Below are 12,576 nucleotides of genomic sequence, written 5' to 3' on the forward strand. Positions count from 1 at the left end.
TGTTTAAATGATTATGACAATGTTTTTTTTTCCTCGAGAAACAAGAAATCACGTTTATACGGTGATTGATTAACTGACTGATTGATTGATTGACTGATTGATTGATAATATAAGTGCACTGCTGCTGTGCCTTCCTCATGTTTCAAGAAATTCAGAGAGGAAATCTCACTCTTTCACTTACATGAACAAAGATAGGATTTAGGATTTCACACACTCAATGATTATATCATCATTAATCATCATACAGCTGTTAGTACTGAGAGCTTTATGCATGAAAGGTCACAAACTTCATTTGTCAGTTTATTCAACCCTGTGTCGTAGAAATTACTCTTAAATACAGTTAATTATCTATGAACACAACGAGGAAATGTTGTCAATTAACGTATCTGACAAGGCACAAAAATGTATCAGATCATTTTCACTGACAATGTTTTTTGGCAAAATATCTGATCTTGCAGAAGAGAATCCACCTGTAGTGACAACAGTGTTACTAACTTATTAAATTATTATTATAGAATTAAATCTATGGTTCTGTTTAGACTCTCATGGCAGTTGGTTAGTGTTACAGAAAGATGGTGGTCGGGTTTAATACAGGAAAAGTCTGTGACTTAAGCTCCTTTTACACTGGTCAAAAAACAACTGCTAACACTCGCTAACATCTGGCCTTTGTCTGCAGCGTGAGAGGGAACAATCATCATTCAAACCTGGGTCACATGACTCTGCAGTAGTCACAGGTGTTTATCGGCTCCGATCAGCAGTGATGTAAACACAACACCTGAGTGAACGCGCTAACTTTCGCCCCTTCACGTCTTTCAGAGCAGAGACACTGTAAACACACCTGTCACCTGTCACCTGCACAGCACGGTGCCGTTACACCAGAAACACCGGCCACACCTTCCACTGAGGTTTCCCACACTTTACAGGAGCACCAACCCAGGGCACCACCCCGTACAGCTAATCTGCATCTGTGTGTGTGTGTGTGTGTGTGTGTGTGTGTGTGTGTGTGTGTGTGTCCTCAGTCTGAACAGACAGGCAAACTTGTCTGGCAGTGTGAAAGGAGTCAATTGTCTTCTTCTTTTTTTTTTTTTAGGGTTTACCCGAGTTTAAAACCCCACTTACACATGCTAATTTTAGTGTAAAAAGGGAATTTAATAGAATAAGAGAGAGAAAATATATTTTCTAGCAGCTGCATGTAGGGACAGTGATATTTGAGTGACATTTTCTATCAAAACAAATCAGAAATGAATCTGTAATGAAGAGAAATCCGACATACCGGTAACCTGCAGACTGTATGTAGAGAGACAGAGCAGCAGCACAGGCAGTGTGTTCCCGGCGTTAGTCGTGATCTGTGAGAGTTTTACCAGTAAACTATGAACCTTCACTTGCTGCTGCTGATGACCAGATCGGATACTTCAGTCAGTGCACTCACATGTAGTACCCTGTGCTCACAGAATACTGATGTCCCAAATCAAACGCTGCCGTCGTGCGCTCAGCAGAAATGACAGTTGCAACATGTGACTGTCTTGAAAATGGACATTTTACTTTCCTGCATGTGTCATGTGATAATGGAAATTAAGCCGCAACCAATGACGTGTCCTTCCTCAGTCACCGTTTCCACAAGTTTGGAAATACATCGGTGTTCCCTGTCCTTCTGCGACGTAGCCAAGATGGAAACTGTTGAGGGTGAGAGGTGTCCATCGTTTTACACTCAATGTTTCCACTGTTTTGAGGTCACCATCCAGGTACTTAAAGTGCACCGGATGTTGCCGCGCTTGTGCGCTCATGCACTAAGAATAGCGAGTGTGAGTATGGAAGAATGTGATTTGAGACACAGCATCAAACTAATTAACCAGAAAAATCCAAATAAGGGAAGTTATATCTTTGCCCTTATGTAGAATAGGTGAATTAAGATACAGAGGTAGTGGGAATCTGCTTTAATCATAATTAATGACATTTACCCTCATTTACAAATATAGAAGTGATCACTGTGAAGCACACACACACACACACACACACACACACACACACACCCTGAGACTTGGTAAAATGGATTTTGAGAAGTTCACAGCCCTTTTATCCTCAACCAAACCCTGTCCTGCTTTTCATGATTCACCAGTCTCTTGTGATTCACACACACACAACTACACACACAGTACACACACAAAGTAGATACACGCACACACACACACACACACACACACACACACACACACACACACACACAGGCACTCTCTAAAATGCAGCCCTCCACTGGAGAAGGGAAGAAGCAGGAAGAAAACAGAGGTAGTCGGGCTAAATGACTTGTTCAGCGGGCTGTGGACTGGTCTCTCATTCGGAGCGAGAGACCCAGACAGGGACAGACAAGAGAGAGAGAGAGAGAGAGGCAGGCACAGAAAGAGAGCTGTGATCCGTGTTGTCTGCAGCCCCGACCTCTAACACACACACACACACAGACACACACACACACACACACACACACACACACACACAGAGAAAAAAACAGCAAAGAAACGAGCCTATCAATTCAAATGGTTTTTTTTTTCTTTAAAAAGTTCTATTTCAGCCGTTTTTCCCTTTTAATGTAATGAAATCAGCAACAATCTTTCTTAAGTGTTCCTCTTCTGAACAGCCTGTCCACGTAATCAGCTAAAACACACCAACAGACTGTGTGTGTGTCGTCCTGCGACATACACGTGTAACACGTCCAGTACGTATACGCAGATCATGTGTATGTTCTGACGTGTGCTTTGCTGGCGGACTTCCTTCATCTTCAGGGCTGATGCTGGGGCTGTGACCTTGCCTTTGCTCCGCTGCCTGCTCCATGTTTATTTATTTATTGAAATAAACTACTTGATTCAAGGTCTAGTTATGGGGGGAGCACAAGGCTGAGCATTACCATACTGTCTGGCAAGGTTAGTTCACGTAGTCATGAGTTCATCCCAGCTGCTCCTGCAGCACAGAGTCCACGGATCCAGGTCTCTGAGCGCTCAGGGAAGTTTATTTTACACTGATATTAATTAATTTGGAGATTAGATACATTTCAAATGTGTCTTTCTGAGTGTTTCCTTCTAGAAACAAAGGAGAGGAAGGAAGGAACGATATGAAAAATAGAAGGAGAAGGTTAATTTTCATTTTCTCTTTTCTAAAACAAACAAACACACATAAAAAACATAATTGTAATAGTAAAGAAATGAAAAAGACCAAACTCTTAACGGCAGATGAAGATGAAGCCGACCATCTGAAAGTGACATCGGAAACAGAGGATGAAAGGAGGAGATCAGGAGGAGAACACATGCACATACATTATTTAAAACAGCAGTTGTATTTATTCAGAGGCGTTAAACTGTTAATATCAGTGTGTGTGTGTGTGTGTGTGTGTGTGTGTGTGTGTGTGTGTGTCCTTCCTTCATCTCGTAGTCTGACCTCACACTATTTAGGACGCGTGTATTTCATCAGAGGAATCAGACTCTCAGTTTCAGACAGATGTTGTATGAACACTAAAAGGTTTTGAAAGTGTAATTCAGGTCTGGCAGAATTTATATTCACTGAGATGATTTGTAAACAGTGGCAAGAAAAAGTAAAGTAAATGAACACTTTGGGATTGTCTCAAAATCAGATCTTCATTATGTAGAAATACATTCACTTTAGTGAATGTATTTTTTTTGTTTGTGTCATTTTGAAAACATCACTCAGTCCATTCACAGTGTAAAAAGTGTGCGCACCCCTCGGCTAATGACGTCAACAGAAGCTAACAGGAGTCAGGAGTTATCAGACCTGGAGTCCAGTCAGTGAAACAGACTGGAGCTGTGGGTCACAGACACTTTGACTTATAAAAAACACTCAAACATTTGAGTTTGCTGCTCACAAGAAACATTAGCTGATGTGAACCAGGCCTCAAAAAACAGATCTCAGAAGACTGAGGATCAAGGACTGTTGATTTGTATGAAGCTCAAAGACAGAGTCATCTCCAGGGGAGGACAGTAGCAAAGCACATTTACTTGAGCACTGTGCCTCAGTCTATTTTCAAGTGTCTGTTCCTTACTTGAGTTTTTTTTTTTTTTTTAAACTTCTGACTTTTACTCCACTCCACTTAAAATCAAATAATGTACTTTTGACTCCACTACATTTCTATGAAGTACTCTTACTTTGAAGCAGAGCTTTTCTTTTATTTTGAAAAAATGTGATAGACCATACACTGTGTTCATCACGGGAGAAAAACCAATCACAGTCAACTCCTCCGCTGTCAGTCACGTTGTGCTGCTGCATGTTTGAACAGCTCAGTTTGAACCTGTCAGTGTCCTAATGATGCTGCGTTAGATAAAGATGAGGCAGAAGATTCTTCACCAGAGACCAGGGGCTGATCTGAAGTCTGTGTTTGAAGGTTTACAAATAAAGAAAGAAACTTCATCACTGACTAAAAACAAAGAAATACTAAACTACAATAGCTCCTTTTGCTGTTGTGTTGTTGTTTTGTTGTTGTGTTTTTATGACTAGTTCTAGAGGTTTTGTATCATATCCTCTTTCATTCTACAAGTTCTACACTAAGTAAGTTCTATAATACAACAATGGAACAGAGTTGACATGAAAAATTCACTTGTATTGGAGTCATATTTGACCAGGAGGATCTTTACTCTGACTCAAGTAATTTAGGAAGTCGTGTACTTTGTCCACCTCTGGTCATCTCAAAGACAAACTGTCTGTAGATGGAGATGATTTAGTCCAAAGGCACAACACTGCGAGCTCACTGAGGTGATGAAGGAGCTCAGAGTAGCGGATGAAGGCTTAAAGGAATCACTGGAGCTGGTCAACATCTCTGGGACCGATGAAAATAACAATGTAATAATGATGAACTTTCCCAACAAAGTCACAAAGTGCTTTACAAAAGAAACAAAACCAGAGAAGGCAAATAAATTAAAAATAGGAGCAAGACACAGAAGAGGTAAAAACAATATTTATTTCATTTATTTATTTGGATCTCCATTAGCCAGTACCAAGGTAGCAACTACTCTTCCTGGGATCCACTCAATACAAAGGAATAAGATGAAATAATCAGGAATAATTAGTATAAATAACAATCTATATCAAACATTTCCAATTGCGTTCATAAAATGTAAAGTTCTAGAAAGGAATTTAAAAGAAGCAAAGGAATTGTTTCTTAACTTTTATAGCGTGGGGGCTGTAATAGCAAAAGTCTGGTCACCCTTTGTCACACGCTGAGGCTACAACTAACCAGCTGCAGAGTCAACAACCTCCTTCCTGTTTGCAGCGGCTCGCACGTGCTCACTGTATGTGAATGGTCATGTGATACGTGTTGTCAGGTGTTAGTCTGTACGGAGGTTATTTCTGATACTGAGCAAAAACGGTCGTCTGGACAGAAATCATTTTCGTTTTAAAACACCATTTTAAAAACGTGCTGTACCTATGTTGGTGCCTGTTTGTCTGAACTAAGACCACCAAGTGATACATTTTCTATTTTCACTTTCTCCAACACGTGCCTCAATTTCACAATCGGGGAAAGTGCACTTCTTTCTCATCTTTGTCTTCTGTGCCATGTCTGATCACTTGTGGTGGAGACAGGATTTTTTTTTTTTTTAATGCAAACCGATCAAGGGAGCGCCTTCATCCATTTATGGCTAATTGTGGAAATGAGGCTCGTGCATGTGCACCCAATTTCTCAATGAGTGACATTTAGAAAGCGGAGCGTGTACACACCCTTAATAATTGTGACGGCGAGAATGCATATGCATACTTCTGGTTTTGCGTAACTGTTTGCAGATCAGCAGTGGATAAAAAAGATCCTTTGAAGTGTTACAGTAAAATACAACAGTAGGTACACCTGATATAAAAAAAAGAATACACAACATCTAAAGAGAATATACTGTAGATGTTGTTAAGGAGTGACCTCTGCACAGGTCTGATCCTTGTCTTTCAGACCCACAATGAGGCTAAAAACAAAGGTTTTCCCTTTCCCTTCCCATGTTTAAAAGCCATAAGGCCAAGGTTTCATCCTGTTTAAACCCACAATATATGACAGCCATACATTCACCACCGGCTTTACTGTGCTGGGAGGCGTGGTCACTAGCACCACTCTGCGTAATTAGCCAATTAAAGTGAAACATGGAGCCAATTAAGAGCATTAAGAGCTAAATCAGAGGAGAAGCTATAGGCGCGACATGCATGCTCAGACTGGAGAGAGAGGGCTTTGGCAGGTAATTACTATGATGGTCTACACTGGGAGCAGATAAACAAACCTATGGTTTATCATGGGCTGTCCCTTAACTCTCTCTCACCCCTGCCTCCCACACCCCATTTCCTGCTGTGAACGAGAGACCCTCTCCCTCCACTAGAAATATTCCTGCTCTTGTTTTTCCTCGTATGTTTTTTTTTTTTTTCTTCTGAGAGGGGAGAGGAAAAGCGAGATGATGGGCATCATTAAGATCAGTGGTGCATGCTGAGGCATTGCACTTCTTATAGCGTCTGCATCCACCATCGTAATGTTCATTAACACTGCATAGCCCTGGTCCCCAATACACACACACACACACACACACACACACAACCTCTTTATTACCACAACAGAGCAAACACAGCATTAAACAGCATTAAGAGTAAATGGATATTTTATTAATCTCATTGTGGGGTGAAGAGGAGTTTGTTAATTCAGAGCATTGACTGCTTGACCTTTTTAGCAGTGAGGGGGAGAGTGTTCAAGTGTGGAGCCTTGTAGTGTTTTTTAAGCTTGAGTATGTATGTATATATATATATATTATATATATTAGAGTAGTACCGAACAGTGCAGGTCACCCTGTTCTAATTATTGCCTTCCTCTTTCTGCTTTTCTCCTCATCCTCCTCCTGCCCTCCTTTTTCCCTCCCTGTCTTCCACAGCAATTTGGCAAGATTTTAGACGTGGAGATTATTTTTAACGAGCGAGGCTCCAAGGTAAGTGCACCGTAACCATGCATTCACGAACACACTCCACACACACACACACACACACACACACACTTTCTAGCTGACTGTATTTGTCCCCTGGCCTCCTTTTTCTCTTGTAGTCCTCCACTACCTCTCACTCTCTCTGCAGTTCTCTCTCTATCTATCTATCTCTCTCTCTCTCTCTCTCTCTCTGTCTCTCTCTCCCTCTGTCTAATAGTAATTATGGACCTATCAGTGACACTTGCCTCCAGGCAGCTTTTACACCTCACCGTACTGTCATACATTGTGACATACAATGAATCGCTCCCACTTATCTTAATGCTGACATTAGGATTCACACAGTCTGCAAACACACACTGTCTTGCCTGGTTAGCGTCCCAACCTATAGCGCTAAAAAAGTAAGCATTAACGGTACGGTAATATACACTGATAAGATGGAGCTGAGGTCAGATTTACTGTCCTGGAGCCGGTTGCACCAGCTGTTTGTAAGTTTAAATATAGCCCGTGTGCGTTGTTATTATAAAGTGGAGATTTACGCATCACTAAATTAAAAACAGGTTGCACCATAACCACAAGTTCTTGGGCAGAGGTTAGCTGTTATTAATATCTACACCTAATAATGGTGGAGCTGACAAGGCTTTATTTATTCAGGGGGGAAGCAAGCTGTCACTGCAGCCGTGCACCTTGCAAGTTAAAAAATGGAATATCGGAACTGACACTGATGGAAATATTGTTTAATAATCATACAAAAAGGAAACACTATGATTATGTTATACTGTCCTATGGACTGATTTACTAATTTATTGCAATTTTTTTTGTTTTCTTATTTCATGTTTCATGTTTTATAATTGGTATGTATAATCCGGAGATTGTGGTTTCCTAGACTGAGTGTTATGCTATTGAAGGTATAGCAATGTTTTTATAAACCTATAAACTCAATAAATAAAAAAATAATATTAAATACTTCAAATTACAAAAGTAAAATTAGCGACGTTAGTCTATACACGGTCAGTTAGGAAGCATAATCAGATATTTCCATATCTCTCCAAACATATTTAATTACTTCATACATGAACAGAGAAATATATGAATTGTGCTGCATTTATCGAGTTATTTGGCGTGGGGTTGTGTGAGGTACTTATCTACAGTCAGTGTGTTACCTGCAGTAGATTCAGATCGGCACGCTGCCAGTTTAGAGAAACAGTAGGAGCTCCGGTACAGAAGCTGAGTCATCCACAAAAGCCACTTTAGCTTTTTAGCCACTTCAAAAAGGAAACGCCAACATAAAGAAAATAATATCAATGTACGTGTACACTTTATTTTAAATATTTACACTGATTTATCTTCCATCAAAACAGCTCTTTCCTTTGGAACTAAATTTTGTGAACATTTGAACTACCGTACTCCTACACGTAAGTGTACCTATACTTAGCTCTACCGTAGATAAGTACCTCACACAGCCCCACGTCAAATAACCCCAACTATCACTTTAAAGCTTATTGGTGGAACCACATTTACAAATACATCACTAGTTTGAAATTAGCTCTTGTGAATGCAAAGTACTTAGTTGGTGCAATGCATCATGGTAAGTAACTTTGTTTTTCTGTGGAGAGAGCACCGTAAATAAGTAGCCATGATCGAGCAGACAGGAAGTGCGCCCCCTGCAGAAACCTTGGCTTGATGAGCAGAGTATCCAGGATGCCATGGATCTTCTCAGACTGGTTTATTGACAGGTGATCTCCGGTGATATGAACGCCACAGCGAAACCCTGCAGACTATTAAATTCCTAAATGCCTGTTGTCAAAGCCTGATAATAAATGTACTCAATGATTCTTCATCACTCCTCACGTCGTGCACGCGTCACATTCGTGAATGATTTGATGAGGATGACGATGCAAATCACACGCTGTGGCCTTCAGATCGCAGTCCAGCTGAACACCTATGGGAGACTTTGCAGCAACATATCAAACAGCACTCTCTCCACCACCAGCATTAAAACACATGAGGGGAAGAATGGTCCACATATGGAGCTTCCTGAACAATGACAGCTTTTCATTTTGATTTAGAACTCATCTGTATATGCTGATATTTTTCCTCTTAACATGGCATAATCATAACACCAGGAAGTAACAGCAAAGTGGTTCCTGCTTATTTAACTGCTAAAGGCATAGATTAACATTTGTAGCTGTGAGGCTAGCTGACTAGCTTTTGATTTAGCATGATCATTAAAAGGTAACGCAGTGAAAGCACCCTGCCTTGGTAACCCTCCTACTGTTTATTTCCGCTAGCACTTGTTTCCCTTTCATCAGGTCTTACATTCGGTGCTTTGCTGGTCGTATCCCAGTCCTCAGAACACCTCCAGACCAGAATTATTTACACATGAAAGGAAGCAGGCCATCAGCATGCAGGGTGAAGAGCAGTGAGCATACCCATACATGTTAAGAGAATGTCAGAAGGATTAATTTTGCTCCCACTTCACACTGTTAAATGTATTTCTTATCTGCCCCTCCTCCTCTCCGGCGCAGGCCTGTGTGTTATTTGTGATCAGCAGAAGGCAGTGAATCCTGTATATGCATACAGGATCATGGCATCCGGTGCCGTTCGCACATATTATCTGGCGAAGCAATTACAGAGCAACGACGGGCCCAGGATACATGAGAGAAAAGGATTGGCTCTTTGTCCAACAGGCGTGTCTGCCAGGCATATCAAATGGAGCTCATTCTCTGCCTGCGTACCATAAACTCAGCAGTGACAGAGCAGCAGTGTCTGTCTGTCTGTACAAGACGAATGCCAGGCCACAGTGAGCGTGCGCTTCATGTTGCGGCTCTGTCGCGGCTGCCGGAGAAAATCTGCTGCCAGTCTAGCCAGTATCTGTGGGTCCAATAGGTCTCTGACCTGTGGTTCTCATTTTTGACTTTGTTTTAACACACGTACAGCAAAGCTAGTCCTTGTTTGTAATTAGTAAGAGAGAAATAGAATAAGAAACAAAGAATAGTTCAGTTTCTGTTGTTAGATGTCAGAACTAGTGTGGAATATGATCACAGCTCATAAATAAAGTATGTTAACCAGCGGTCGCGCCACCAACGAGGTTGGGTGCTCAGATATTAGTTAATGACAGCAGCTGTAGTGACATTTCAAATGAGTGATGACAGAGCAGATTAGAGGCACAGTGTCATATTCAAGCGCAGCCACGAAGATTCTGAACGAGCTGCAAACATGGATTCACTCCTGAAATGTTTCCACTGGACGCTGGGAGTGGGAGATCCTGCGGACACAGGGACGGACTGAGCGAGAACGCTTAGAACCACAAACACTTTTACCTGGTTCTTCAATGAGATTCAGGGGTTTTGGAACAAGGACCCCTCTGTGTAGCAAAACTCAGTAATTTCCATCAACAGAATCGATCTCAATTAGACGATGCACAGGAGCCAGTATAACCGCAGACTGTAGAAAAACACAAGATGTTATGAAGCCTGGAGTTTAGCTTGGCAAATTGAACATCTAAATCAGAGCAGCAGATGATTAGAGCTGAGACATGTCAGCCACCAGGGCCGAGGGTTGAATCCTGAACATTTTTTTTTCATGAAAGTTATTCATATAACCTTCCCCAGTATGAGGCCTCCATTTTCATGGTGCAAGACTGAAAAACTTTACTGAAACGAACAACGAAATCACATTTACATGAAGACATCAGAGACACTCAGGCCATCGTCATCTTAAAGGAGCTATTTGTAAGTTTTCGTTATTGCTAAATGGCCAGCGTTAGCATTTACAACTTTACTTAGGAGTCTTGCCAAGAGCTTCAGCCATCATTGCATTTACAACATCTCTGAGCAGAACTACTTATCGAGAGCAGAATGGACGCTGCAGTGACTCGGTATCAGAAAGTGACGAGACGGGCTGACTGGACCGTGGCTAGCTGGTTAGCATTCTAACTTCAGTAGAAGAAAGGAATTAATAGAAATAGAAGCAACACATGAGGGTTTCTTTCCACCTCTGGAGACAGCTCTTGGCAACTAAAGGAGCAAAGTTTGATGCTAAACTTACAATGTTTCCTCTAGACTGGTATGTAAACTGCTGTTAATGCTAATGTTAGCTATGTAGCAATAGCAAAAACCTACAAATAGCTCCTTTAAATTTAGGAAATGCACATATGCAACTACACTGTCAAAGATACTTTCCTAAGGTTGCCTATTAAACCAGTCTCATTTCCATTTGCATACAAATTATGATCATTATAGTTATGTATATATATATATAGTATTCTCTGTCATGGAAGCAGAAGGAGGTGTCACATGATTAAATGGACTGTATGAAAAATGAAAGCATTATACGTAGAATATGTTGTCAACAAGTACTAACTTTACACTGAAAACAACCTGCTTTACATTCTTCTTGATGTCTCTAACATTACTGTGATGTTATCAGCAGTATTGAAACCTTGTAACAGCATTAGCTTCAGTTACCACCACTTCACTGCTGTGAAACCAGACGCCTCATCTTTCCTCAGAAGAGTTACACTTGCTCAACTCTCAGTCTTAGCAGATGCCACTTCGATGGGCCACAGTGAACGGGGTCAGGAGCCACGCTGGAGCCGTAATAGCTGAAAACAACTTGTACTGTGGTTGTGGTCCTAGACCAGTGGTTCCCAACCTGTGGGCCGTGGCGTTGCAAGTGGGCCGACGAATCATTTGCAAAATAGAACAATTTTAGTGAAAATAATATATATTATGAATACATTATAATGACATTTAATAATCTTTTAAAATGTCTTAAAATTATATTCTACTTTCATTATTATTTATTTATTTTGTATTCAGGCCTATCGCTGTCATAAGCCAATGATAGGAATTTTAACGGGTCACTGGACTGCTGGACAACATCGTGTACTTGTATTGTTATGAGGTCGGATGTCCTCAGCAAGGACTTGTAGACCTATTAAACTCCCATTTAACTGACACATAATATGGACGTAAAGGTTTCTGATCATGCAGGCGACGATCAGTGATAGCAGGAGGAGCTTTTACTCTCCACCTGCGTTAAGCTCACTCACATAGCTAGATCAGGTCTCTGCAGTGTAGTAGGATTTGATGCCATGTTTTACCCACTTATGGGCTGTTTGAGCGAGCTGTATCTCCAGGCCCAGTCTGAGACGCAGGCCGACAGACAGGGTGTCATGAGCGAGCTGCGTCCTGGGGCTCAGAGAGTCACGACTGACTGATCCCGTGGAGATTGTAATTGTGTGGCACTTATCTGCTCTCCCACAGGGGCCTCTGCACACCAGCAGAGCAACTGCACCTTACGGCAGACAGACACACACACACACACACACACACACACACACACACACGCACATCTCAAACTCCATTGTGTGTGTGGAGGCTTTCATTTCATCTGCTAATTCAGTTAGGTCCAGTTGTTTCTGTAACAGAGTCTGTGGTACTAGAAGGAGCGGAGAATTTTTAAAAAAGCGTGCACACATACACACACTGATGAGGTGGTAATTTTATTTATAATGTGATTTAATTTATATATATACATATATATATATATGTATGATCAGAGCTGTTGTGTTTGGTTTGATGTCCTGTGTTGGCAGCTTTCCTTGCTGTAACTCCAGCTGTTTCTCATGTTTGTCTAA

The 12,576-nt window shown here is 41.2% G+C and overlaps 1 protein-coding gene across 2 annotated transcripts in view; it reads left to right on the forward strand.

The window, feature by feature from the left end:
• rbfox3a (RNA binding fox-1 homolog 3a) overlaps positions 1 to 12,576 on the forward strand; it is a 190,630-nt gene that overhangs the window by 138,654 nt on the left and 39,400 nt on the right. For both annotated transcript variants that reach the window (XM_023418811.2, XM_087177256.1), the window contains exon 4: positions 6,888 to 6,941. In XM_023418811.2, the coding sequence (XP_023274579.1) occupies positions 6,888 to 6,941 (54 nt within the window). The remainder of the gene's footprint in view (positions 1 to 6,887; positions 6,942 to 12,576) is intronic.

The sequence above is a fragment of the Seriola lalandi genome, unplaced genomic scaffold (genome assembly GCF_002814215.2).
Source record: "Seriola lalandi dorsalis isolate HSWRI2012SDOR001 ecotype SW California unplaced genomic scaffold, Sedor1 jcf7180002054585, whole genome shotgun sequence".
In the NCBI taxonomy this organism is placed as follows: Eukaryota; Metazoa; Chordata; class Actinopteri; order Carangiformes; family Carangidae; genus Seriola; species Seriola lalandi.